The sequence below is a fragment of the Ciconia boyciana genome, chromosome 10 (assembly GCF_034638445.1).
Source record: "Ciconia boyciana chromosome 10, ASM3463844v1, whole genome shotgun sequence".
Lineage (NCBI taxonomy): Eukaryota > Metazoa > Chordata > Aves > Ciconiiformes > Ciconiidae > Ciconia > Ciconia boyciana.
The window spans coordinates 24,152,100-24,179,848 of NC_132943.1; the positions used below are offsets into that span (position 1 = coordinate 24,152,100).

A 27,749-nucleotide genomic window follows, 5' to 3' on the forward strand; every position below is an offset into this window, starting at 1 on the left:
GTGTATGCATATCCCTTTCAATATGGATCTTGGAGTCCCAAGATCCTTGGGTTATTTACAGAAACATCTTTTGGCCACTACATGCTTCAACAGAAGCAAACAATGCAGGAGCTGTAAATACACAAGACTGACACACACTGGACAGTATTCTGTAAAGTGTCGTTCTACTTCAGAGATTAAAAAGTTCCTACTCTTAAGTTCCTATGTAGTAAGGTATTGTATGGTTCTAAAATCACTTCTGTATTTTTTACAAACTATGTATGCAGACAGCTTACTCCTGTCACAGGGACTGTAAATTCACACTAAGAAAATAGAAGGTAATGAAAAAAAAAAGTATTATAACAGCATTTTAATGCAAATCAGCATCTGGAAACATGGAAAGCCAACTTGTTATCTGCCATCTATGCAAAATATCAGTGACTTCATGGACTACAACCCAGCAAGTTTCTCTTCTAGAGAGAAATGAGTTACAAATCTAATAACACAGAGGAAAAGGAAAAAGTAAAAAGGTATTTTAGACAACCAAAGTGAAGAAAAAGTGTGAAACTCAAAAATAAACCTAGCTTGAGGTTACTTAAATAGCTACAATTTTGAATCTGACAAAATCCAAAGGAAACAATAATGAAGGTAAGTTAGTAAGATTGTTAGCAAGTCTTACATTGAAATAGGCTTTTAAAAAATATTTAGAGAGCACACACATTAAACTTCTTACTTTTTACAGCCATTTCTTTCAAATAGTTTAAACTGTAAAGATGGTAACTTTATGGTTATAGACTGAACTGTGTAGCCTCACTCTTAAGATCTGTTTAAAAGGCTTTAAATTATTAGAACATTATCAGTTACTCAGAAGCAGTTTCCTAGAAGAGAGAGTGTTCTACAGATGTGTCTCTTGGCTTTGAATACTAAATTTGTTAATGAAAACTAGGATGCTATCTTCATCCACCTGTCTGGTACTCCAGCACGGTAAGAACTGGTTGGCCAACTGCCTGGGAAGCTGACCTCTATTTACGTACACTTCCTCCAAGCATTAGACTGTATTAAACAGGGAAACAGAATTGGCTTTTAAAACTATACTGTCCTAAAGCTAGCATTGCTTTTATCATTATAAGCCAGCAAAAAAACATACCCCATGATTGTTCCTTAGATGCTACTTCAGCCTGAATAGTCTCCACTGATGCTTCAACTGAATAGGAGGGAATGGGAACACTCACACAGTTTCTGCTTGTGAAGGCTGTAAAGTCTCAAACTTCTGCAGCAATGTTTGTAGGAGGTGGCGTGTAGGACTAAGTCATCAAGCTTCTACATACTAAGCACTGATGTTTTTACTTTATCGAGATACAACGCTTAAGTATTCAAAGCACAAATTAGTCATCTTTACCTTGCTTCTGTTCTTCTCTTGACTGTGTTCACAACTGTCCTGCCCACTCTGAGTAACATGCAGGCTGCTACTAGAAATCTGAGGCTCTTTGTGGCTGTCTCCAAACCAAGAGAAAGGCATGCAAGTAGGAACAGGGGAATCTGAATCTGATGCAGATAGATTGTTGCCAGAGTCATCCAACAGTTCTCTGGAACCTCTGAAATAAGTAAATTAAATTGTGTTTAAACAACAGCAACACCCCCCCAACAACAACAACAAACTCAAAACACACACCACTCATTTTTATGAATACTGATATTTGACTTTAAATATCCATGCAAAATAATTTGAGTTTTTGAACAACACAAATTTAAGAGCTTTTGCAGTATTTCACACAACAATTTAACAATTTCAAATAATTTGTTAATTTAATTTACTCAACATTCACCTTCCTAAGCAAAATATAATTTTTATATTTAAGATAGGGTACAACATGTTAATCTTATGAGCCACTTTAAAATGTAACTCTGCTTTATTGTTTCCTCTATACTATTCTGTGTATTTTTCTTATTTCATGAGATTAGAAGCTCATGTCCACATCATTACATTCATCTTCACAGAATTTTGCTACTGGTATACTTGAATGTACTTTAAGGTCAAACAGTAATGATAGTTTCAAATAAATTCTTAGGTTAAAAATTTTAGGAATGCAGCATGTCTTTATTAAACAAACAAAACAAAAATAACTACCTGCTATCCAGAGAACCTCTTAGATTTTCTTTTTCTTGTTTCTTGCCCTTGCCCCCAGATTTCCGTAATCCACTGAAGTGAAAACACCACAATTTTCATAAAGCATTAACATTTCCACAGTGCAACATTTCTTTTAAATCAGCAAGCTAGCTTTTACATTGATTTCAACAGCTACAAAAAGCCACATTTATGTTGTTACACAGAGCATGATTTTGCAAATTATGCATGCAACTAAAAAAGTAGTCATTCATATTTTATTTAAGAACTATGACAGAATTATGAAATGGTTTTCAGAGACCTATTACCTTTCAAAGACCACATATAATAAAAATAAGCACAGAAAATGCCCAAAGAAACTTAGCATATAGTGGATACAACCAAGAGGAAGAACACAGTTCTATTGCTATATAAATGTTCATATGCAATGCAGAGTGTCTTGAACTAAGTCACTAACTACATTCTCTGTGTGTGAAATAAGTTATCATTTTTTACGGTATATATTATGATTTATTTGTTGCAGTACCAGTCGGAGTCTTCGATGTTCGCTGGCTTCAACAAGCTTTACACCTGGCTCCAAAGAAGCAAGGCTTATTGCAAAATGTAGCAACTCCTCTCAAATCCCAGAGTCCAGTTACCACCCTGCATTTCCAGATAACATGCAGCTTGCACTTTTTTTTAGCCCTGTTCACAATCTCATCTTCTAATTGAAATTCAGAAATCCACTCACCACTGCTGCCTGCCTCCAAGGAACAGTTCAGTAAGCAGCTACTATAGTCAAACCCTATGTAACAACACCTCTACTGTAGAGGGAATTAAGGCAAGACAGGTATCTATTTTAGACTGTAGTGCCAGCAGGACATAACATTAGAGTCTAGGCTCCAACAATATTTTGGAATAAAACTACACATGGATTTGCAATTTAATTCACAGAGAATTGTGTATTCAGATAAAAACTGAAGAACCCCAAGAAATTCTTTGAGGGTAAAAAAGTACAGATAAATAAAATCAAAATGTGGTAGACGCATGAATGCAACATTACAAGTTCAAGATGAAAAAGACTCTATCTGGTGGTGTGGCTATGAAGTAGCATTACTGGATTTCTGCAACTTTTTTTTATTTAGAGAACATAATATTTTCCAAAAGTAACACTGAAAACCATTTATTTCCAAATGAACACAAGTAAAACCTTACCCAAAATCTGGAAATCTCCTTTTGGACTTCCCTGATGATGCTCCTTCATTTGTTTCTACTGTCCTGTCTTCATTTTTCTTTTCTTCTGCTTTTCATAGAGGGGTGAAAAATAAAAATGTTATTCTAAAAATACTTGCAAGTTTCATGTACTTATGATTATGCTTCTAAGTAAATAAGATACTAAAACCTGAGTAACAGTATCAAAATTCACATTCACACATGCAGATACTAGCTGAAAATATTACAGCCATATCAACATAAGTTAATCTCTATGGCATCTTCCCATCATTCTGGCTGTGCTGTACCATTCAAAAATGGCAATGCAACAGTTGCTTACAACTGATCAAAAGTATTGCTTTTGATAAACAGTAATTCTACACTTCTACAGAAAGATAAAACTTACCACAGTATTTTGCTTCAATGAATTACAAACAAGATAGTCTAAGATAGGCTTAGAAAAAAGTACCTTTTTTTTGCAAAACGTCAACTTCAAAATACACCAACTAGATAACCAGTATAAGATGCATGAAAGAGACTCAGTTTTAAAGCAACAGGTGAGCAAGTACAGCACTTAATCGTCCTTTATTCCGCTTGAAATATTGTAAGATGTTCCTTTTGCATTTTTTCTGGTTCAGTAGCTAGTCCAGGCTAGCTACTTGGAACAGGGGCTAATATGCAAGCTGCTAGCTCCAGAAAGTGTGCCTAACCAACATGATAGCCAGTACCTGGAGAGCAGACAGATCCTAAAGAGATGAGTTTCTTGGAAACAGTATACAAACTGTGACTATTCTAAAGAAATAATTGGGACTTTGAAGCTCCTCCAAGACTGTGGTATTTTCAAAACTGGAATACAACCTGCTAGGATCCAATTTTTCACCAGAGGGAGTGTGCTCAATTCCAACTGCTCAATTATTAAGTGAAATTAAGTGACAAACTTAAGCATCACACTACCTCTTCCCAATGGATTGTGACAGATTACTGCAAGTCGTGAACATACTTTATTTTAAATTCTCAGGCTACTAGATTTTTTTAAAATAATTGAAATGTTTCATATTGCAAATCAGGTGTTTCATAACTAAGCAGCCTATGAAAGAGATGCAGCCTGCTTTTTGTGAGGCAAAGTAGGTTTTAAGCTCCTACAAGAAAACTCCTGACAAAGTAATGTACACAGATGCCTTCAAGGATCATAAAAAACAAAAATCATGTTTATTACACAAAACTGACGACAACTCCCCACCACTCCATCAGTTAATAATCCTTCCTGAAACATATAATGGTTATCTCAAAGTTTACATGCTGAATAGTCAGGGGTTTTTATTTTTTTTTTTTTTTTTCCATATCTGATCAGTAGTTTCTGATCAACATCAGAACTTTATCTAATTACTTAACCACTCTTTCTAAACATATAACATCAAATAAATTATAACTACCGGTTAAACTGGTTATTTTTCCTGTCAACTTAAATACAAAACCAGAAGAATTAATTTTAATATTGACATTTGTTTCCACCTCTCTCTCCAGAGGTAATATTTTAAGAAAAGAGGTAATTTCTAAAATGCAGTACAGTAAGTTAAAATACAGACTGATACATGAATGGATGGGAAGGTAATAGAAAGGATTATTTCAATGAAATAATAGGTAGACATTTAAATATGGTTAGAAAGCAACAATCCAGCAGAAAGTAGCATTTAGTGTCATTTTGCCTACAAAGAGTGAGCTTTCAATACTAATCCTCATCTTTGATGTACTGCATTAATTAGCTCTGCCAGTGACTCTGCCAGTTTTAAGAAAATGTTTGCAATGCTTCAGCCATCACAAAAAATTTGTAGAAAAGAAAGCAAAATCACTTATATATTAGGTACTTGGTTTGGTAAGCTGGGTTTTTTTTAAAAAAAAACAAACAAAAGAAACAGAAGCTGGGGTAGACGCTATTTTTAAGACTTTATAGAAACACACAGAGTAAGGAGAATATAAAACAAATCCTGTTTTCAGGGTATTAAAAGAAAGGTTTTGTCCGAGCTGTACAGAAAAGACAGCAAGTATAATCTGCCATTATATATTGTGCTAGCTGACTAAAGGAAATACCAAGCATTTAAAATATTTTCTCTGATCCCTTTTTCAATTATTCATAATAAAAAAAGCCAAATACTTCTATCAAATAATGATTAGTAGTGACTAGGCTGATTATAATACCTTTAACCTTTTCTAGCGAGAAATATCCTAAGAAGGCGAGATGAGTAATGGGTAATTCCCATAACACTCAGAATCCGTATCTTGTTTAAACACCTGGATAACGTCTGGAAGCACAAAGCCAACACTGAATTTTTCTGGGAACCGGGAAATCAGTCAAACTTACTCTCCAATACATTGCCACTTATGAAGCTAGCGTTTTGCAGAAATGTATTAGGAGCTTTACTGATTATCCACAGTCAATGACTTAGCTTCCCTCTAGCTTATGTCAAGGCAACCATTTATACTCTCTAGATTTATAGGTTTGAGCTTTTACCAAACTGACTTAGACCTATTCCTTTCTATAACTGTTTAATTGAAACAGCATTTATTCTGCAGGCACCTTTTAGATCCTTGGTGCTATAATTTATTGTAGAAATGTTGAGTTTTTGTAGAAATTTGGTAACTAACTTGTTGCAGATGAAGGAATAAAAAGATAGATAAGCGTATTTCAGGACATACTACTGTTGTATCAAAGTCTTTCAGTAAGTAAAAATAGAATACAATGGACTTGCATACTTTTTTGCTAACTTCAAACTTTCCTGAAGAGTTAACAAGTGGTTTTAGAACAGGTAACTAGTTTTGTAGTCAATTCATTTTCCCTCGAAGTAGTTTACTGTTCAATATTCACTTATATCTAAAATCTGTAATACTTTAACTCCAAAGAATTAAAATAATAATAAACCCTTAAGTCTTACCCTTGGCCTCTTTCCCTTTCCCTTTTGCTTCTCTTTGCTTAACATTCTTGGGATACCCTTGAGGAGAATTTGGAGCCATCTCTTCAGGAGGAGGTGAACGAGTGGTGGTTGTGCTATTTTCATTGTTTGGTTTGTGTACTGGAGAAGAGTGCGTGGAAGCAGAAGGACTTGACTCTAGAGGACTTTCTGTGCTTTCTGTTTGTTCAAGCTTTTCACTCTTTTGATCTATGTCGTCCAGGCGTGGGAGAGTTAATTTTTCACTTGTTTCTAAGGTCTTGGTTAGGTACACAGTGGAAGGTTCTCTGCTGAGAACAGTATCTTCTGAATCCTCATCCTTCAACAAATTCAAATGTTATTTTGTGATAAGCATGACATATAATAATTCACTATCTGATCTTTTACTAGGATGTAAGGATATGCTATGTGACACAAACTTCCTCAGTTCAGAAAATTTTAATTTAATCACTTGTAGATACCATCTAAATCACATGAAGCTGATTTTATAGGCTTTCCTTTATCCACCCCTATACAGATCTTTCTGCACATCCCAAATCATCTTTCTCTAGCCAAGTCAGAAATGTTCTGGTACATCTTGTCCATTCCAATTCAATGCAACCACTTTTCAGTCTAACTGAAGTAGTTCAATATTCTCCCTCTATGACAGGCTCTCTCATATACCAGTTATATATACCTCAATTCTTCAACTGTTTTCCAGAAACGTGCTAGAATGTTTTACTGGTATACTTTTTGTGGACTTAAATGATTATTTATGGAATAATGAAACATTTCAGATGTGTTTAGTTTTCGAAGAAATTTGGTAACTAACTTGTTTCAGATGAAGGAATTATAAGATAGATAAGCATATTTCACAACCTACCACTGTCACTATATCAAAATCCTTCAGTAAGTCTAAGGAGAATATAACAAGCTTGCATACTTCTTTGCTAACTTCAAATTAACTGTGCCACAAAGAATATGTCAGCGATCACATATGTGGTATGAACCCAAACAGGGGTTTTCATTTGATACAGCATAAAAACATGATGCTTTGGCACAGTTTGAATGAAGCATGGACAACACTTAAAATTGGCAAATACAGATAAAACTGAACATATGTTCAGGCTCCTGAATGCATAATTATCTACCAATATCGGTACCTGTAGGTTTGCAGTCTGTTGTCCAGCCCCAAGAGATTCTTTCAGCTTTGATCGAGAAGGTGGCTGGCGTTTTACTTTCAAAGCAAGCTGAGCTTTTGCTTTGTGGGCACTGGTGTCTAATCTGGGAGTATCCCCAACAAAAGCGTCAAAATCTGCAACAAATATGTACTTCTTTAAAAAAAACAAGCGAACTGGTAGGCAAATTCTCCAACCCACTGTCCAGAAAAATATTCAGAAGTTAAATCAGAAGTATTCTACCTCTTAGTCATTACTATATGAAAAGACTGTTTTATATGATACTACAATATTTTAAAATATTGTGATAGCAATTTCTAATTAATTTGAAATATATTTCTACCCAATTTCTTAAATTAAAAAAGAAATAAAATCCATCAGGATACAACTGTATTATGGCTTGAAAACTGAATTTTATTCTCAGATAGATAAGAATTTGTGCCCAAAATGTACTTTCCTATTCTCGTTCTTTACAAATTCTTTACAAAGTACATAAGCATCTACCAAATCTTTTAAAAATATGCTTCTCATTTGAGCTACCATCTGATATTTTATAACAGTCTGGGCATAAAATTACAAGACAAATAAAAAATATCATAGCAAGCTTTGGTGTAAATCATAGCTTAAAATCAATGGGATTTTAACTGACATATCTCAGTGTTTTAGTCCCACTAACATTACTGATTTCACTAACAGAGAATCTGAGGAACAGTGAAGATGGATCTCTCTTCATCTATCTCCTCTTTCCCACAGCATTTAAGATATAGATTACTACAATACTGAAAATGTCGGGGGACCTAAACAAAAATATCCACACTGGATCAGGTCAAACATTTACCCAGTCAGTAGGAAACAGCAAAACACTTAACTTCTTTTAACAATAAAAAACCACTACATATATAACTCCTCCTAATTTTTGTTAAATGCAAATCAAAGATTCTACAACCTACTTACCAGAAATTAACATAGCTGAAGAATTTAGTCTTTCTTCTATTGATTGTGTTTCTTTTTCATTTTCTTCTCTTATCTTTGACTGTTCATTATATTGGCCTGGACTTTGACAGCCATCTTCCAATAAACTGCCACCTCCAAACATATATGGCATTCTCTCATATACTTTTAATTTACTTTCAAGCTCTGAAATCTGCAAGAATTAAAATTCAAAAGTGAGATACAACTCTCCAAGAATGCAGAAGTTTATTTCAAAATATAATACTGCTTTACTTTTTCCTGATATCTTTTCAGCTGTTCTGCACATTTCTGGTCTCTCTCTTCAAGCAGCCTTGAATGATCCTCCTCTTTTTTCATAAATTCTGTTTCTCTGGTGAAAGAAATATATGCATATATATGAAACAGTAATATATAGATATGTAGAAAAATACATAAAATAGAAAAATGCACAGTTGCATTTACTAAAAAGCATTCTATTAATAAACATTGAAAAAAAAAATCAGTCTATAAGGTATAACTGATTCATTAATCTTGTAACATCACAAAATGACCTGTGTATTTGTATGCTTCTACTGTCTTCAAAAGAAAATACATATGACACTATGATTTACTCTGGGATGAAAAAGGATGTGTTGCAACACTTCTTCTACAAAGTTACAACCAGCTCTCTACCTTTAAAAGTGGCAGGTTGCATATACATTTAAAGTGTGAAACACGTGCACAACCCCTCTTACGTCTTACTTTCTTCCACAAAGATGCATGCACACACAGTATTTTCCTTCCAAAAGCTATGGTAGAATTCTTTGTCGGAAAAGAAATTGCATTTCAAGTTTCTACTTGGTTCATCCTACAGAAATTGCAATGGCTGGGTTTTACAAAAAGAAACAATGATTACAAGAAGAAAATAAAAATAAAAGCTGCTTTTTCCTGCAAGTCAGATGGAATAACACACAAAACCAGAAAATAAGTGTAGAACATCTACACAAAATGCAAAAGCTTCAGGGACAGTCAAAGGAGTAATGGGAATTTGCTAAACAGCGAGGAAATGGAAACCAGCATGGTAGCAGTCATCTTAATGTACTTTTGAAATTCCATGCAGATAAGCTTCAGAGGAGAGGGGAAAGGAGACCTTTAAAAAGCTCACCAAACAGCACAAAAATGCACTGTGAAAAGTTACATTTCTGGATGTGGACTACACAGCAAAAGATCATGCAAACTGCCTTTAAAAATAAGTAGCAAGTAGAGAAATTGGGGACAAAAGAATTATACGCATACAGTAACTATCAAAAGCAACAGTTGTGTTCTGTATTATCAAGACAATTCTACAAGTATTTTGCAATTGGCTCTTGTTTAGCTAAGAGGAAAGAAGGTAGAACAAATAGACACAACTGCATAACAGTGTTCAAGTCTTACACAGGTGTATCTAATAAGCAGTATTACCTCTACTAAGAAACACAAACCTGTTAACAGATTGAAGATACTGTTTTCATGCTGCCATTTTGATGGGCTAAATACAGATCCCAAACTCTTAATTTTCCTCAGCATTCCTTTTATTCCCCCTACAAGATATAACTCCTAACTCAGACAAACACACATATCTGGCTCTTTATTATATATCCTTTGATGCCTACCCTATCTGGAACACTTAAGTTGGTCAAAGCTAGAGGGTTTTTCACAAACAGCAAAAGATATTGTCAAATACCTCATGCCAAATTTCAAGTAGTCCTTCCAAAACTATAGACACATTACAGTTTCTCAACTAAGTTGTTTTAAAAATTTGTTATTGAAATATTAAATCATTTTTCCTAAGCTTAGAATCAAAAGCAGCAGCAAAATTTTTGGAGAAGTCTTCCAGAAGCTGGTGAAGGTATGGAAGAATTCAGCATGTATAGCACACTGCTTCCTCTGACAAATGAAAAGAAACTGTGTTAAGCAAATCCTAACCCTAGGTATTGTTGTCAGTTTTCCCCATAATGTACAAAACATACAAGCAAGAAATAGAGACCTGGTATTTTGGGGTACTTACTTTTGTTGGTAATCTTTAAGCAATTTCTTGGCCTTGTTGTATTTCTTTTCAAGGGCATCACATTGTTCTTGAGTTTCCTTAAGATGCTCATTTACTGTTTTGCATAAACTCTGTGCCTCTAGCCAGTAGGTCTCTAACTTTTTAATTTTCTCTTTGCTTTCATCTAAGTTTTGCTGAAGCTGGGCTCGACTCAGTTTCCATTCATTTTTTTCTGCTTCAACAATTTTTAACTGAAAAGATTAATACTTAAGGAATTAATCTAAACTAAAAGATGAAATAAAAAACACAGTTGTTTATACATGTTTAAATAGAGAATAGCTAATAACAATTAAATACTTATCAGTAATACTAAAACAAGACACTGAACTTCTAAAGAAATAGTATCAACTCTTCCAACCCTTGCTAATCCAAATAAATTTAGAACTCAAACCCAAGAGTCTTTTACTACTTCCTCATTAGTATTGCTTCTTTTTAAAGAGATAAAATGAATAAGACCTTTATTGTTAGCTTATGTTGACTTGTTCAAGATCTCGCCATCTCTTCATACCTCTGGAGAGGCCTATTTTGATTATGTTCAAAGGCAACTGGGGATACAGAATCTTAACCTGTATAAGACAAGCTCCCTGTCCTACTTTGTTACCAACAGCTTTATGAATAAAGCTAATGAGACCAGCTGATCTTCCCTGGTACTGTATAAGATATTGGTCTCCCTAATAAATTATGATATACCCATGGCTTGCTTTCCTGGGGCTAATGTATAAAAACACCAAACATTCCCTCAACAAAGGAAAGGGATGGGGCTCCTCCAGCTTGACAGCAGCCACATTATAAAAAGGAATGTTAACATGAAGTTCTCCAGGCCTTTGAGGAGTGAGCAGGCAGGATACCACTTAGTTTGTCCATGCCTTCTTCTTTGGGGACACCATTTACACTGAGGAAATCGCTGCTTTTGAAGCCAGTTAAGATCACCTGCTGATGGACCAGAGATGTTGAAAGGACCAAGAATTTCTTGAATTGAAAGTCGGGCAGTAAGTTGTACTAACACCAACATTTTAAACAGCTTTTTAGCAATCCGGTTGGGCCAAATTTCAAGAATACTGCAAGGAGGAGGAGCACTATCAGAAATCAAAATCAGAACTGTCATAAGAACACGAAGAAGTTTTGGCTGCCTTGCCTCTCTACACTTGGAGCTCTGAACATTTGCAGACTGCAAGAAAAACCCCAATAGATACTGTTATTCAAAATTATTACAATCTGAAGCACTATCCCCTCCCCACTTGCTACCCACCCTCAGCAATATGCTGCAACTTGGCCTACGGTACACATTTCTCAGCAAGGCAACACAGAAGGGCAATGGAATAAAAGAAGCTGCTCACCTACAACAAGTATTTCCAGAAAAAGGCCATACACAGATCTCCATCAGTGGAAAAAGCAGCAAAAAGAACAAGAAACCCTTTCTCAGAGAAAGCAGTAGTGTTGAACCAATCCTCACCAAAAAAAAAAACCTGGAAAAAATTCTCTCCCCAGAGCAGGTCAGAAATTTGAGGAGGGAAAGAGGGGAAACAAAGTACCAGAAATAACTTTCTGGTAATAGAGAGTCAGCCACAAACCATTGTCTGTAAGTGCCAAATCTATACTCAAATAAGACAAGTTCTAACCACTGAAAATGTTCTCGTAGTTGTTTGGGAGCTTGTTTCATACAGTACTCTACTATATTCAGTTCTACTCTAAGCAGTAATACTGAAGCATTCATTTTATAAGGGCACAGGGGGGATTTGGGGTTGGGGTTTTTTTGTTTCTTTTGTGTTGGTTTTTTTTTTTTGGTTGGTTTTTGGTTTGGTTTTTTTTGTTTTGTTTTGTTTTTAATTTGAGCACAGCTTAGAAATGCCTGTCTAGCATAACACAGAGTGCATAGAGCCTGAGGCCTAAAACAGATTGCTGCCTTCTGCATTCAGCCTTTTCTTGGTAAAATTTGTAGGTAGAAATAAAATTAAAAAAAAAAAAAACACCACCAAGTAATAAGATTCTTTGAAAACTTACTTTCTCCTTCAGTTGATTCACTTCAGCTATTGTTACTGCATGTTTTAATTGCAGCTGAAACAAACAAAAAATAATTGTGTGAGCACACACAAAATGACACTTGAAATTTTAAGTATTTGTCCATGATTCCCTTCTTCCTCAAACCATTTTTATAGTAGAATAAAGTCAACTTAATTATTTGTCAGTTACAGGAGAAGTGGTCATGAGCTTTTATTAAAACAAAAAAGTTTAATTCAAATTAAACCTCAAAAAACTACAATGGTATTCTATTTGCCACAAAAATCAATACATGACCGCCTATAGTTAAAAATCCCACATTGTTGTCTATATATTAAGAAAAGTGAGAAGGTTAAAATAATGTTTCAGTGTGCCAGTAGAATGAAAAGGCAGCAATGCACTTACAATGACAACTGGTACACAGAATCAAGTAAAAATTAAACAGCACTAAATATTTTTACTTATCAGAACTTACAAATAAACATGCTGGCTTTGCTGTAAAATTAAGCCTTGTACTTTACATCACAAATCTTCACAGGATTATCAGAAATGGATAAAGGCTACACCTAAGCCAAACGTAAAGATTATTGTTAACAAGTCTTAAGAAAATAGCACACATACGAGCGCAAAAGCACATTTTTTTGACAACTATTAGTTATTTCTTCTATCTCACTTTCCATCTGTAACCCTGGGGGGATTTTTTTTTTTTTTTTTTACAAGGCATAGTGCACGAAACACACATTAAAACAAATGAATCCATGACTATCCTTTATTTAGATTATGTTAATAACAGCATAGTAATGATTCCAGCTGAGAATTTAATCTTATTCCTTAAGTCTGAGAATTTATCCAAGTAAATATAGTGCTGATGAAAAGATGCTGTAAGCCTGCTGCTGTGCTTCCTAACCTAGAAAAACTGTAAATGTTCTCTAGTGATCAATAGCCTGAAATTTCAACTTCCTCAATGACATCATCAGTGTTATCAAGAGAGCAAACTTAAGAAGGTCTGCAAAATACTGATCCTTTACAAAATAAGCTGATGTATGCACAAATGGCACCTGATGAAACAGTTTCTTTGCAGTATATTTTTCTCCTCCTGAGTGAAAATGACAGGGAATTAAATCTACAAAAGATTTTAGCCCAGACCCCTAAGTGCCAAAGACTGCACCACTTAAATCCTCAACTAGATTCCACAGACCTGAATAAAGCAAATGCTCTGCTTTATAAAAACCTTGGGAAAAGGGAACCCAATTTTCCAACTATGTTAAGTTGGGATTCACAGTCTGGAACACCCTATTGGGTTTACAAATTCGTTACTTCAAAAAAAAATACACCATAAAAAACCCCAAAAGGGATCACCTGAAAAAGCCCTCCAAGCCAAAAACACGCCTATCTACAGAATCAAGTGTTTTTACATATGCAGAGATGTCCCAGAAGACCTCACGGACTAGAGCAAAAGATTAGATGTGTATTTCTTATCTTCCTGAAGAAGATCTAACCACAACACTTGAGACCATTCCGAATGGGCATACTTGTCCCCCGATGCTCCCCCCTGCAGCTAAAGCCATTCTACTACGCAGCAAATAAATGCAAAGTCCAATAGCCCAAAGAAGAACTACGAGAAGCATCATATCATTCAGACACCACAATAAGGAGGGAGGTGGTGTTGGGTTCTAATGCCTGTTTCCAAGGACTTTTTTTTATTTAATTTAAATCGAAGGACCATTTAATATAAATATGTATAGGGAAGCTGGGATCAGAAAATTACAGAAGGACTACATTTCAAGGAACATGTACCAGAGAGTTTTATTGGCAATGCTGGGAAAACAAACCCAAAACCACAATGAGGGTGACATGAAGGAGATTATATCCAAATCTTACAAGGTTCAGATGCCCCCCCAGTGCATCACAAAGAATATTTAAGAAACTGCTACCACACCTCTTTAAATTTAAGAAGAGACTGTGCTGAATCCATATCCAGTGATAAACCAATATCTTCATTTTCAGGAAGATCAAAAACTTCTACAGATTTTCCATGTAAATGTGACTCATATGTATCATCATCATCATCATAGTCATCATCCTGACAAAATGGGGAAATCATGATATTCTGTAACACACACACTTTGCATTATGGTAGCAGCAATAACAAAAGCACACAATCAAGGAATCCAAACAGTTAGTTGCAAAACTTTTCTCAACTAGTTACTATTCCTTTTTAGTTTCTTATACCTATGATAAGTTTTAAAGATGACTTGCAAACACATTCAAAGATCCACAAAAGAAAGCTAAGTAAGCCATGCACAAAACAAGCCACAGCTGATACTTAAAAATATCTTTTGGATTATTGATAAATTGGAAATATAGCAAGTAGTGGTAATCATGTGCCTTGATAATAGTAATGTATGAAGTTTGTATTTTCTGTTTGTAACAAGTTGCCTGTTTTATCCTTTTTTTGCTTCAGTTTGATTCAAAAAAACATTTATGCCATTTGCAGAAGTTACTGCATGTAGTGGTAATGATGTACTTTTAAAAATATGTATGTATGTATGATGTTTTACCTGCTCTGTATCATCATGAACATAGTGCTGCTCATACAGACATCTCTCTTGCTCTAAGGTCTCACTAATGAGGCGGGCTACTTCACTCTGAGTCCCTGGCTTCTCTCTCCCAATCAGAAACCTACAGAAGAAAAACGAATTATCTTGCAGCAAAAAGATTAAGATATGCTTACAAAATTAGTTTGCCATACTGTTGCCTTCAACAACGTCGTTGTAAAACTTTCAGATTATGGTTTTGTATTCTCCATTAATGCAAAAATGACAAAAAGAAAGTACTATTTCATAGAAAACATACATACCTCACTGTGCCTTTGGTGTTTTTTAATACAGTGGCTGCAAAGAACTGAGTAACTCCCACTAGACTTATGCCATCAACCTCAACAATCTGATCATTTACTTGAATTCTGCAAAATAAATAAATGCTTAGCTATCAGTTCAACAAAAATATTTTGGCTTGACAGAGTTTTGACATGACAAGTATCACTTAAAACTCACTAGTATTTATAATGAGAAATTCTGAGTCTTGAGAAATTAATTGCTTAAAAACAATCTGCTGATCCTCAGTTACTACGCAGATCACCAATTAAAATTTACATGGTATTTGCCTTGATATTTTTATACTATTTAAACACTGATTTGTGTCCTGTGGTGTCAACATGATTTTGTGGCACTGTTACACACAAGCACATTCTAAACTTTTCTCATATATGCTGTAAGCAGACCTACGCTTATTTTGCCAAAATGTCTCATAGTAAATAAAAACCCTGTTTTTTTAAAAATTAACATAAAGCAGGAATGTAATATTTATTCAGCTGCATTCAGCTTTTGTACTTTTATTCACAGTATTTAGCATATCCAATGAAAACAACTGGGCTCAGTTAGAAATTTGTAAAAAGCATAATCAATTAAATGAAAAACTCACCGTCCATCTCTTTGAGCAGCTCCACCATCTGTTATTGTTTTTACAAAAATACCTAGTTTTTCCAGTCCCTGATCAGCACCAACTCCCATTCCAATAATACTGATGCCCAGACCACTGTCACCTAAGTGATTCAAAAATCTAACATTAGCCACATAACACAAGACATAACACACAGTAGTAGTGCGCTGTTTCAAAGCATTCCAAGTCCTTCCACACAAAGAATATGAAAATTCACTTTAAAAAAAAGAGAGGACTAGATTTTCTATCTAGATACTACTTAAAGCCTTTTTGTTCTGCAGTTATGACTGCCTGTTAGATTCAAAGGTTCATGGTATCTGGAGGAGATAGCAAGATTTACGAATTGTATGTATTTTGGTGCAGATCTGTCACTCAGTAATGTAGCCTTCCTAACTTCAATGAAATATGACAATTTGAACTTAGTAGAGACCTGTCCAGTTAAAGTTCATGAAATTCAACAGAACTAGCCATAAATGAAAGCCTGAACACACATTCAAAAAGTCAAGACCTAAATTCAGGGAAAACACAGTTTAAAATTGTTTTCTCTTTTGTGCACATAGTATGTCTTGCACTCTTTGAGGTTTGATTTGCACCTTTTTCAATTTCCACAGGAAACACTTCCATTTTTTCCACCCTTTTCTCAAGTTCATACTCAGCTGAGGCTGCCACAGGGTCAACTTCTTCATTACGTCTATCATAGTCTTCATTTGAGTAAGTACTGAAAACCTAAGAAAAAGTAACAGAAAAACTTTTTTTAGTGCTCTCCCAGCCCCTTCCAAACAAGATTATCATTGAAAGAAAATCAGAAAGGAAATTAAAGTGGTATTTTTAGAGATCTCATTTTCTAAACAACCATCAATTTCATAAATATTGCTGCTGTAAGACAGTTTCCAACTTGCACAAAAGTAACATTCTAGAAGTTTCAAAACAATTCCTTAAACATTTTTTGTGTTGTAAATACACCAAATAGTTAAAAGAAATCAGTCAAGGAAAACAGTCATCTCCTCTTTGATACAGTGTTACTTTTTTTTTTTTTTAGGACTACATTCCCCCAAATCCTTCTTCCTCTCTTCCCTCCCCCCACACCATCTGCCAATTGCAGTGCTTCAAACAGATGTAGTTTTCTGATTTTGCAAGGGAATCGCAGTTTCCCAGGAAAAGGAAATGCCTTATTACATACATTACTATTTTTAGTAATCAGTCCAGCTGAATTTCTGAATTGTTAAAAATAAAAGATAAACAAACATACGAATTAAGACAGAAATCTAGAAAGGAAGAATGAGTTACACGTAACAGGGTTCATTTTACTTATCATCATGTTCATTAACTGTATTTAAATTCGTAAGTTAAAAAAGAGAAAAAAATAATACACCAACCCCCATTTATCTGAAAAATAAGGTTTATCTGCTTAAGTTTTCGCAGGCACTGAGTGTTTTACTCAACATCACTGTAAGACAAAAAACAGTTATGAATTGCAGCTGCAGCAGCCATCTCCCTAATCAAGAACGTGCAGTGCTGACACAAAGTTAATTTACACTGGCCTACTAAGTTTTTGCAACTTTTGCATTTTCCCGCTAAGACTACCTAGACAGGTAGCTGCAATCATGTAAATAAGACAGAATTAACTGTAATTAGCTGTAATTAACATTTTCCCAGTGAACTTATATCCGCTAGTATACGGTGTTAGCTCTGCATGGCAGTAGCCTCAGACACAGGAAAGCGGTTATTGAAAGAGATTACAAAAAAGCAACTAGTATAACTCAGTATTTCCCATGAGGACCTTACTGCTTCACCTCCAGACTACAGCTGGAGGACAGTTTCACAAACTCTTCGCCAAATCCTGCAAAACAGCTACTCCAGAAAAATGGCATGGCCATATAGCAGTCCAGAAAGTAAGCAAGATTAGATCCACTTGGCTGAAAGGAAAGGAAGAATCCCACTCTTGGAAGTCTTATGTTTCCCCCAATAAAAGAACCTTCCTGAAAAGTTGTTCTTCCTAAGTCTTGCATAAAGGTAAATAGACTAATAAACTCATTTGGACTATCATACAGACACCAGCAGGCAACAATTGGACACAGAAAGACGACAAGGGCTGCACTTATGGTATCTGTCTTCCATAAACTTTACAGAAAAATCTGCAAAATAGACAAAGAAAACATCCAAAAGGTCTCAAGTATTCTTACTCTAGCTCTGTCAGAAAAAGGGGGCCAAGTTCTTTAATTAAACCCCCTCCTCATCCCCCCAAATCAGTAAGTAGGATATGAAGTAGAAGCTTTAGGGCTTCATGAAGCACTATTCTCCCTTTGGAAAAAAACCCATCTGGTTTGGTTCCTTCCCATTCCAATAGAAAAATCAAGCTCTCAAAAAAATATAGTCAAGTTATAATAAAAAGATGAATTTTAAACTAATAATAAAAAAAGTTCATGGTAGACAAATGATAACTTTTTAACGAGAATATTTGAGTTCTTGAGAACGAATCCAATACTGGGGCATGAAAAAAATCAAGTTTGCTTATTTATAGAAGTGTATGTATGATCTAGTATTAATAATACGACTAAAATGTTAAAGATCACTAACCATCAAATGACTGAATGAGCAAAATGAGAGAACGGTAGTAGCCCATTCTGGAGACACTGACAACTGTATTTGCTTGATTCTTTATAACTCAGTGGTCTAACTCACAAAGAAGACAATGCAAGTAGTCGCTATCTGCTGAAGAATTACATTAGCAAAGGGATGACCAGCTCCTTACACAACCATTTATAAAGCGCTGGAAATCTGGGGGAAGCAAAGTCGCATCATCTTAACACACCACATTACATACACTGCAAGTCTTAGGCTGCCAGCACTAAAGTATCTCTGGAATTTCTAAATATTATTAAATATGTTTACAACTTGAAAGTAATAGCATTGTACTTGGGAGTCTCATGGAATTTGCCCATTTTGACACAAAATTGATCACAGGGATTGATCGTCTGCCAGGAATGGATCACAGAATTAAAATTAATGGGGGGTTAGATTCCAGTGATGTTAATAATTGCTATACATAATATAATAAATAAACATACATATGCAAATGAAGACTACTAATATTTAAGCGCACTAGCTCTTTGAGAAAAAACTATCTTGAAATGAATTCTGACTAATCCACTAAAAGAAAGAATTCATACTTAAAGTTACAGATGGGAAGTGTGTGAGAACATTTATGGTAATATTCTAAAAACCATAATGCCACAATTAGGACAAGATAAAGCTGTTTCAAAATAGTAAGAAAAAACCCACTGACTTCAGAAAAATAATTTTGAGGAAAAACATGAGTTTACAAAGAATAGAGGAAAAGCAAATCCAGTTTTCCTTCTGGTATTTCCAGAAGCCAAACATTGCAATAACAAAGAGAAAAGCAAGAGCACACTAAGAAACCTACAGCCCAAAGAGTCAAGGGCAAAAGGCAGAAGTTTTTATTGTGTACATGTGGAATCACAACATCGTCTTCATCTTTTATGAGACGGAAACAGTAAAATTGTTGATATTAATATAGAAAACACAGAACTGCTCAGCAAGCTTTTCTTGCCAAGTAGCAAAAGTAATATTAAACACAGTTAAAATGTAGATAATAAATAATATAAGCTGCAAGTTACACAGTTTAGAAGATTGATGAGAAAGCTAAACACAGTTCATCCCTGCACTGTGTCTGGTGGGGTTTAGTCACCGAATCAAACACATTAGGGACAAAAGAAATCTTAATCTTCCTATTTAAAAGCCATTGCTAGCCAGAGATCATAAAATTATCAGTGTACAAGTGATATTTTTTAAAGATATGCTTTAGCAAACACAAGTTATTGTCTCAACATAGTAGAAACTAGATGAATTTTACTGTGGCAACCACGTGAATTTTACAAGCCTTTTACCATAGCTTGTTATATATCCAGAAGGTTAACCTAACATTAACAACTTCTGAATCTACTCAAGCTAATAAATGATGAAAAACCCTGCTATCTGAAAAAGGAATTTCTTTTTACACTCAAGACCTCTTTTCTTCAGAATGAATAAAAATAATTTGAATCCAAAAGTTCTGACATAGTGCTGAATTTTTAAGGATTATTTTAATTAAATTGTTAAGATACATAACTGGAAATTTTCAAATATATACTTAGTCCTTGGAGAGCAAATATATTTATTTGGAGACAGACCAAACTGCATTCTCCACACCAGTAAAATGAATTACTTTTTGAATGCAAAACTCAGTTCACCTCCTTCTATGAAGATGCTAATATCAACATCAAGGTCAGCACTCAAAAAAATCCCAATGCAGCCTACTGTCTAAAGGATCCTACCGTTCAGTCCCTGTTACCATACAGAACTAAAAATCTCCATTATATCATCTTAGTGCTATCACAGAAAACAGCATTATCACATTATCACAAAAGAAGTCCTACAAATTCAAACTCTTAGCAGCACACAAAAAGCTCTACTTAAGAACTATGTTAGTTTTAGCAGAATGTTAATTTTGTTAGAGGGTAAACTCTTCAGAAGAGAGATAACTAATTTACCACGTTGTTTGCATGAAACTGCTATGGAGTCACAAAACACAGCCCAAAGACCTTCGCTCCCATATTAATTTCTAATAGATTTGTTTGTGCCTGATCAAAAGCAGAACATTACAAAAGTAATTAAACAGTAAGATTAAGAAATCAATAACTGCCCAGAAGGGCTCCCAACTAATTGGAATGGAAGCAATATCAACATCACTTTAAAATTCTCACGTAATACCACAGTATTTGCTGGAAAGCCTCACACCACCTGCACAGGCAGTTAAAGTAACACTTAACAGCTGAGAGGGGCACTGAAGTGTTCCCCACACCCCTGCCTGGACAGCACGCCCAGCAATGACTGCACCACTTGGTTCGTGTTTCTTCCAAAACACAGTTCTTACTTGTAACATTTGAGTTTACTGACAATCAATAAAGCCGTACATTCAAAACACAAGTTATGTCTGAGGGAAAATTATCTAATAGTGAACAGTTTTAGCTTTTCAAATTGATCACCTGGCAAAATGTGAAGTGCCCAGGCAAACGTGAATAATCATTTGAAACAGCAGCACTGAAGTAGGACTGAAGTATAATGTACACTTTACAGTTTACTCTTACAATCTCCCTCTTCAGTTAAAGTAGACATCTCCTTGTGCTACTCACTCTTCCTTGTTTCCAAAAGCTACACAGTTAGTATTTTATTACCACTGTTTGTTACATTTTAAGTGAAAAGTCACTACATCTGATTTAAAGTCAATTCACACTACCAAATGCTTTAATCAGCAAACAGAAATATCTTGCTTACTTTTTTTTTTTAAACACTTACACTTTTACTCTTCTTCAAAAAGTATTCAGAACAGTTGGTAACTGTTAAACAGGTTAATATTATAAACCATTACATTCAATGTAGCATCTTCTGTTACCAAACAGGCAGACAGACAGGCTGCACACACTTATGCACTTGATCCTGTAGCTCTGCATGACTTAATCAAAAACTCCTGCCAAGCCAGTTTACTTAAAGGTGTAAGTACAACCTTGCTTCAGATCTACAGTACAGGCAATTTCATATAGATAATTTCATCATAAATAAACCAGTTTTTTTTACAAGTCTCACTATTCTCTACTTAATTCTCAATAAAACCAGTAAAATTTATTCTCTAGGTCTGTATTTCACTGCAGTAGCAAAGGCACTAGATCTAGCTAGAGAGCAAGAAAGACAACATGGTATCTGTTTCAGTCAGGTTACACTACCTACTCCAGAAGGAGAAACACTTTCACTTTCAGGTATATCACTTTTAAATGCCAGTGAAATAAATAGTGAAGACAGAAAAAATCCATTCAGATTCGGTGGACTGATTTTATTTCATTTCAAACATTCAGAGCAGAAGTTGAGACACAATCCATGTTCACCCTCCGTGGAAGTGGAGCTCTGTTGTGACCTGGTTGTGCTCCACCACCATCTCAGTTGAGGTGGCATTGCTCTCTGACTGACAAAGAGACTGAAAAGACTCCAAATAAATAGGATATCACCATAAGAGGCAAAAAATACTCACAATACCACATAAAGGGGGGTATTGTGAGTATTTTTTGGGGTACCCCAAAAAAATCTTGGCTCCTGAAAGACTTTGTATACAAAGACAGTGATTCAATTATGAACATCCATAAGCTTCACAGATATCTTGGTACCATCAATTGAAGCCTGGCAATCCAGAATAATTTTAGATATGTGTATTTATTTAGTATTCACCAAAACAAAAATCTTGACCTGACCAAATCTAAATAGCAAGCAAACTGGTAAGAGGAACTTCAAAAGAATAATAGTGAACACAAAAATAGTCCACCTGGCTGTTTTCTAAAGGCTATAAGAAGAAACAACAACAAAATAACCCTGCCATACCAGATCAACTTAATTAACTAATCTGCAGTGCTACTGTCACTAGCAATGATCAATACCCCAGGTCTGAAAAGGAGGATCGTCTCACTATAACAAGATATATCAGAGGGTGATGGAGGAAAATGATTGAGAAATAAACCTAAAGAATTTGCATGTTGCCTTTTGGAATAATACTTTACTACTCAATAAAAATATAAAAACCCTGTAAAAAAACTGCTACACTGCACCTTCATGATCTCAAGATTACAAGATATGTATTCAGATAATAGAGGTGCACTTCTTTTTGCCGATGTCCTTCTGAGTGTTCACCTTCTCTTATGTTAGAATGATATGAAAAGGGATAACTTATTTTTTCCATCTCTCAAAAGGTAAACTACAAACAAGTTTCAGCTACTGCCTGTTCATTCTTTATCAGTCTAGGTCAAGTATTCTCAGGTGCTAGTAACAGCAATCATCATCAAAAAGATGCTGAATCTTTCAGCAGCTTAACTGTTGCAGTAATGAACTTGTCTCCTATAAATTTGCTTATCTTTGCTGACCTTCACCACCTCCTCAGTGTTTCTTCTGACTACATCTCCCATGAAACCCACAGGTGCCTCCTATTCACCCCCTTTCCTCCCTCCTGTTCCTCACAGCTATTCTCAGAGCAAAACACAGCACAGGCTGGACATGCATGATGATCAGCTAACATTAAGTCAAAAAGAACAAGTAACTTGAACTAAAGCTGCAGCCCTGCCATCAGTGAGGGCACGAATCTGCAACGCTGATACAAGTGCTAGTTTTCCCCAAACTGAGCAGTATTTCAAAAATACCTTTAAAAAAATCTCTCCCTCCTGTCAAATCCAGGTGAAACTGCTAGAAAGTTAGAAGTGGGAGGGACTGAAAAAGGAGTGAGGACAGACAGCTGTCATCCTCACTGTCACCTGACCTGACATCCATGACCTCAGCATTCTTTTATTTGTCTATAGTTCTATAGCACCACCAAATACATCAAACAGGGCAGCTAGTATGTCACATAACTGCATTCAGGAATAATTCAGTTAGAAATTCATTGAGATATTAATGTAAAGAGTCAAGCTGCTGCAGCAGTGAGCCCAGATATAAAAAAAAATTATTTGCTTTTTCTGTTCTGGTTTAGATTTCTGCTCTACATCCCCATACCCTGGCACTGGACTCTCATCCAAAAACTCTTGAAATGCCAAATTAATCTACCATTGTAAAACTTACATATCAAATATTTCCTAAAAATCGAAACAGAAGACATATGATAAAAAAAATGCCAAAGAAAGCTTGAGTTGAAAGTGCTTCTTTTCGGAGAGCTGAACAAAGGTCATGGAATCGAAACATAACAAGGACCAGAAAGTCATAAGAAATACTGGATATGGAACTTTCTGAAATGAGGTAAATCTATACGCAGAATTAAATGCATTTAGGCTTAATAAACGTCTAACTTCTTACTGAAATTTCAATTTTTGTAAAATTTAAAGATTATCTTTCCTCAAAATAAAAAAAAACCCAAATAACAAAATTTTCACATGTGTGTGTGAAAATAGGTACCTTCTTCCTCCAGTTAATAGCCATGTTTTTAACATCTCATACTGTTAAGTTAGCCAGCAGGAAATGCCATACTCTCAGATGCAGGCAGAATACAACAGGGTTACTTTTTGTGAAAAGTCACTGAAAAGTACTCTGGAGAGTTTAAGTTTGAGATAAAAACATGAATAAAAGTTATGATGTTAAGTTACAAATGTTGTAGTGATGCAAGTGATAAACAGAGCTTCAAAACAATTAAAATCTATGAGTTACAACAAACAAATTGTGATTGCAAAAGATCCCAAACAAAGCACAATGGAAATACACTTGAATTATTTGTGTCAAGAAAAAAGGCAGATTACTTCCCACATGTAAGTCAGTTCTGTTTAAATCTACTCTAAAATCAAATCTCTGTTTTCCTAGATCAACCTACTTCCATGTCACATACTTGTTTCTTAATGCCACAGAAGTATTTTACTGAAGTGCTTGACCAATGGCTGCCAAACAATCGACCACTTATGCAGTCATCAGTTCTCTAATTACTGAAGAAACTCCAGGGTTCGGGTATCTTCCACCAGTCAGTGTGTTTTGTATCCCTTTCTGTGTAGGACCTCGTTAAGTATAGAAGTTACAGGTCAAAAATCAGAGTATGTATGAAGCTAAAGCACTACTCTGCAACATTTTGTTAAAACAGTGTTTAGGAGACTACACATCGACCTAGAAAAACCATGCATCTCCTAAAAGTGGTAACCATTTACAGATATGCTGTTATACAGAAAATCTAATTCAAATGTGTCTTCATTTACTGCTTCATTAACTTCCACAGTAAACAATTCTGTACTAAAAAGATTGAAGAGTATGCCAGCCTGAACAAGATTACTGTTTGTGTCCCAGCTATACATAAAACAGCTCTATTCAGATATGCAAGACAAATGGCAATATTATGAAGGATTTCCATATTCTCTCAGAAGCAGATGATACTTGGCTAGTTAGGACAACATAAGCTACAAAACTGCTTTGTTTCCTTATTTAAGAAATAAGTTCAAACTTCTGCTCAACTGTGACAAATATAAAAGTAAAGCCTTTATGGAGGTTTGGGTTGTTTGGGTTTGTTTTTTTTTTAATTGTGTTCTTGCCTTAATCTTAAAAGAAAGTATGATTCACAAAAAGCTGGGAACAGACACTCCCATGCAACATAAACTGGGTAACACTGCTAATTAAACAGACTTACAGAAGCAAATAGCAGCTGTACTATCTTTTCAGTTTACCTGAGCTACAGAATTTCTAAGGATCATAAATCATTGCAGAAGTTAGTCACAGTGCTATTAAAGGTTTTGAGGACAAAGTTTGACATAGTCAGAGGTAAAAACACCTCAAGAAGTCAATTTGGAAACAGGCATTTGTTTTCCCAGCAGAAAGTTTCAAAATTACAGATGTCAAACAGCACTCAGTCATTACATTTATGTTAATTAAAGCCTTTCAAGGTAATCACATAATTGAAAGCAAGTTTAATCTCTACATTACAAAAGCAAAGTGAAACATAAAGGGATGACAGCACAGTTACCTGATGTTATTGGCACTGTCTGTAATGCTGATTGTTTATACAGTTTATTCAGAAAACTTCAAGACAAAGACAAATTCAGTTCCCTTGCAAATACCTTGGACAGCTGAGTGTGCTTTACATTCCTTAAAGGCTTCATATGTGGCAACAAGAGACTAAAAATAGCTCATGTACCCCAACACAAACCCACTCTGTGAAGTTCCACTAATAACTGTACGGTACCACTCTCTTCACTACTGTAGGAAAAACAAGCAACAGAGACATAATGTTCCTTAAGGTCTGCAGAGGTCAAACAGCAGCAGGACTTAGAGAGTCAGGTCACCCACAGCAAGTAAGAAATCTTCCCAGATGTCATTTATGACCAGCTTCTACAGAATTGAAACATTTCTTTTAAAAAGTCTCATCTACACTTATTTTCACAGGCACAGGGCAACTCAAAAAATGCATAATTATATGTTCCATCTTTCATGAAATTATCAGATCAAATTATGTTCTTAAACCCTGCTACAGACATCAACAATTATGGATCTCTAGCATGGGTCAGATGCAGTGCTAACAGTGTTAGCTGCCTTATACATCCCCTGGGAGCTCCACAGTCTCCTTCTTTTACTCAAAAGCCTTGACAATTTTACAACCGACTACAAACTTCGAAACAGAGATATTAATCAAGTTCTCTCTGCTGCTGCAGCATAAATACTGTTTTTTAGAGTGGCTGTGTGTACGTTATATCCATTACCTACACACATATCCAACTTCCCTTTTGGGTATATCAAATACAATGGTCAGAGCTCCATCACTGCAGAACCTTGATGATCTGAGAACGTGCTTTTTCTTGCCCAAACACCTTCTGAATGTTTTGAATTCTCCAACTCTATCAGACATCTGCTAAACAGCAACTGCAAAAGACAGAGATGGTTTCTTCGTAATCACTAGAGAGGTGCAGAAGGAAAACAGCAAGAATGCCAAGGCCAGCCTGGTCTCTCTCCGGAGCGTCTAAGAGGAGGAGAAACACAGACCTTCTCCTCTAGTGGCTGTGGATGTCTGGAATGGCACCCACATTTGAGTCAAACTTATTAATCTAAATAAAGCTGAAAAAAGAAGCTACTAGGATACATTTCTCACTATGGCACTGCTCTAAGCTGTGGTGGAGACCAGGAATAACCTTTTGCTACCACTCAGGATTTTTTTTTCCCTCTTCCAATTTAAGATGCACTGAAATCTATGCATAAAGCCAAACAAGAGAGATTTCCTTCTATGAGGTGAAAATGGGATTTTCTAAAAAGTTAGTGAGATATTAAAGATACATTACTAAAAAAGATTTTGGGGAAGTGCAAAAAAAGTTGGAATTCTTCGTTTTACAGAGCACAGAAGCTGAAAACCATATACCAGGGCTCATTCCCGCTAAGTATCATAGACAATATGAAACAAAAGGACAATGGGAAAGAAATCATTGCTTAGGCATGAGGAACAGAGGGGAAAAAGCTATTAAAAATGACATACAGAAAGAGATCCCTATACCCATTATAGGAAAGCTATAGTCAAGTTTCACTGAAAAGGGATAAAGGAAGGCAAGTATCACAAGCTTCAATTTTAGGGCCCTAAAAATAAAGTTCACTGACTATATTGCTATTAAGTACAGTTTATTCTGCCAATCCAAGTGGGGCATTATGGCAAGAACTAGGTTATTTTTAATGGAAACTGCTAACAGTTGCTACTAACCATTCATCTCTCATTTGTGTAATTTATAATATGGTACAGGTTGGTGCCTGTTGCTTTCAGAGAAGCAACTGTAATTGAACAGCATTAGTTACCAAAAACTGAGTTTTGTCCACACAAGAGCTTCCATCACAGTTGGCACAGAGATTTCTACTAATGCTTTGAACTAAGTCTGGCATAGACATAGCAGAGAAGGCAAGAAAAGTCTGTTACAGCCACTGCTTCAGTAGGATTTCAGCAATGATCAGTAAAACCCTGCCTACAGCAGGAATCCAGAAGTCACTCAACGCACACACATTTACAGTAGACTACACGGCACTTTCCTCAGATACTCAGTGCACAAATGTGAGGGGAAATGGACAGATGCCCCTCCGGCTCTCTCACATCCCTCACCAGGCTAATTATGCAGTTTCCAATAGTGGCATTCCCCCCCTTCAGTGCTCCAGGTCACCGTTAAAGCAGCATCAACTAGAAGAAAGCCATATAAAGTCAGCCTTTCTATGGAGAGACTATAAAAAAACCACATGCAACAAAACTCGTATTTTGCCACACCCAAAACGTTTTCTGGGGTACAGCACTGGCATGTGTTTAGCAAACTGGGAAA

The 27,749-nt window shown here is 35.5% G+C and overlaps 1 protein-coding gene across 10 annotated transcripts in view; it reads right to left on the minus strand.

Annotated features, from left to right (window-relative positions):
- The window catches only part of LOC140657369 (neurabin-1-like), a 44,987-nt gene that overhangs the window by 12,924 nt on the left and 4,314 nt on the right, over positions 1 to 27,749 (minus strand). For 6 of the 10 annotated variants that reach the window (XM_072874285.1, XM_072874287.1, XM_072874291.1 and 3 more), the window contains exons 3-16: positions 16,506 to 16,638; positions 15,895 to 16,015; positions 15,272 to 15,376; positions 14,973 to 15,093; positions 14,351 to 14,521; positions 12,415 to 12,468; positions 10,375 to 10,604; positions 8,622 to 8,718; positions 8,352 to 8,541; positions 7,383 to 7,534; positions 6,226 to 6,559; positions 3,299 to 3,386; positions 2,108 to 2,179; positions 1,379 to 1,574 (exon numbers count right to left, since the gene is read on the minus strand). In XM_072874285.1, coding sequence (XP_072730386.1) covers positions 1,379 to 1,574; positions 2,108 to 2,179; positions 3,299 to 3,386; positions 6,226 to 6,559; positions 7,383 to 7,534; positions 8,352 to 8,541; positions 8,622 to 8,718; positions 10,375 to 10,604; positions 12,415 to 12,468; positions 14,351 to 14,521; positions 14,973 to 15,093; positions 15,272 to 15,376; positions 15,895 to 16,015; positions 16,506 to 16,638 — 2,064 coding nt within the window. The remainder of the gene's footprint in view (positions 1 to 1,378; positions 1,575 to 2,107; positions 2,180 to 3,298; positions 3,387 to 6,225; positions 6,560 to 7,382; positions 7,535 to 8,351; positions 8,542 to 8,621; positions 8,719 to 10,374; positions 10,605 to 12,414; positions 12,469 to 14,350; positions 14,522 to 14,972; positions 15,094 to 15,271; positions 15,377 to 15,894; positions 16,016 to 16,505; positions 16,639 to 27,749) is intronic. The other 4 variants (XM_072874292.1, XM_072874290.1, XM_072874289.1 and 1 more) reach the window with 3 other exon arrangements.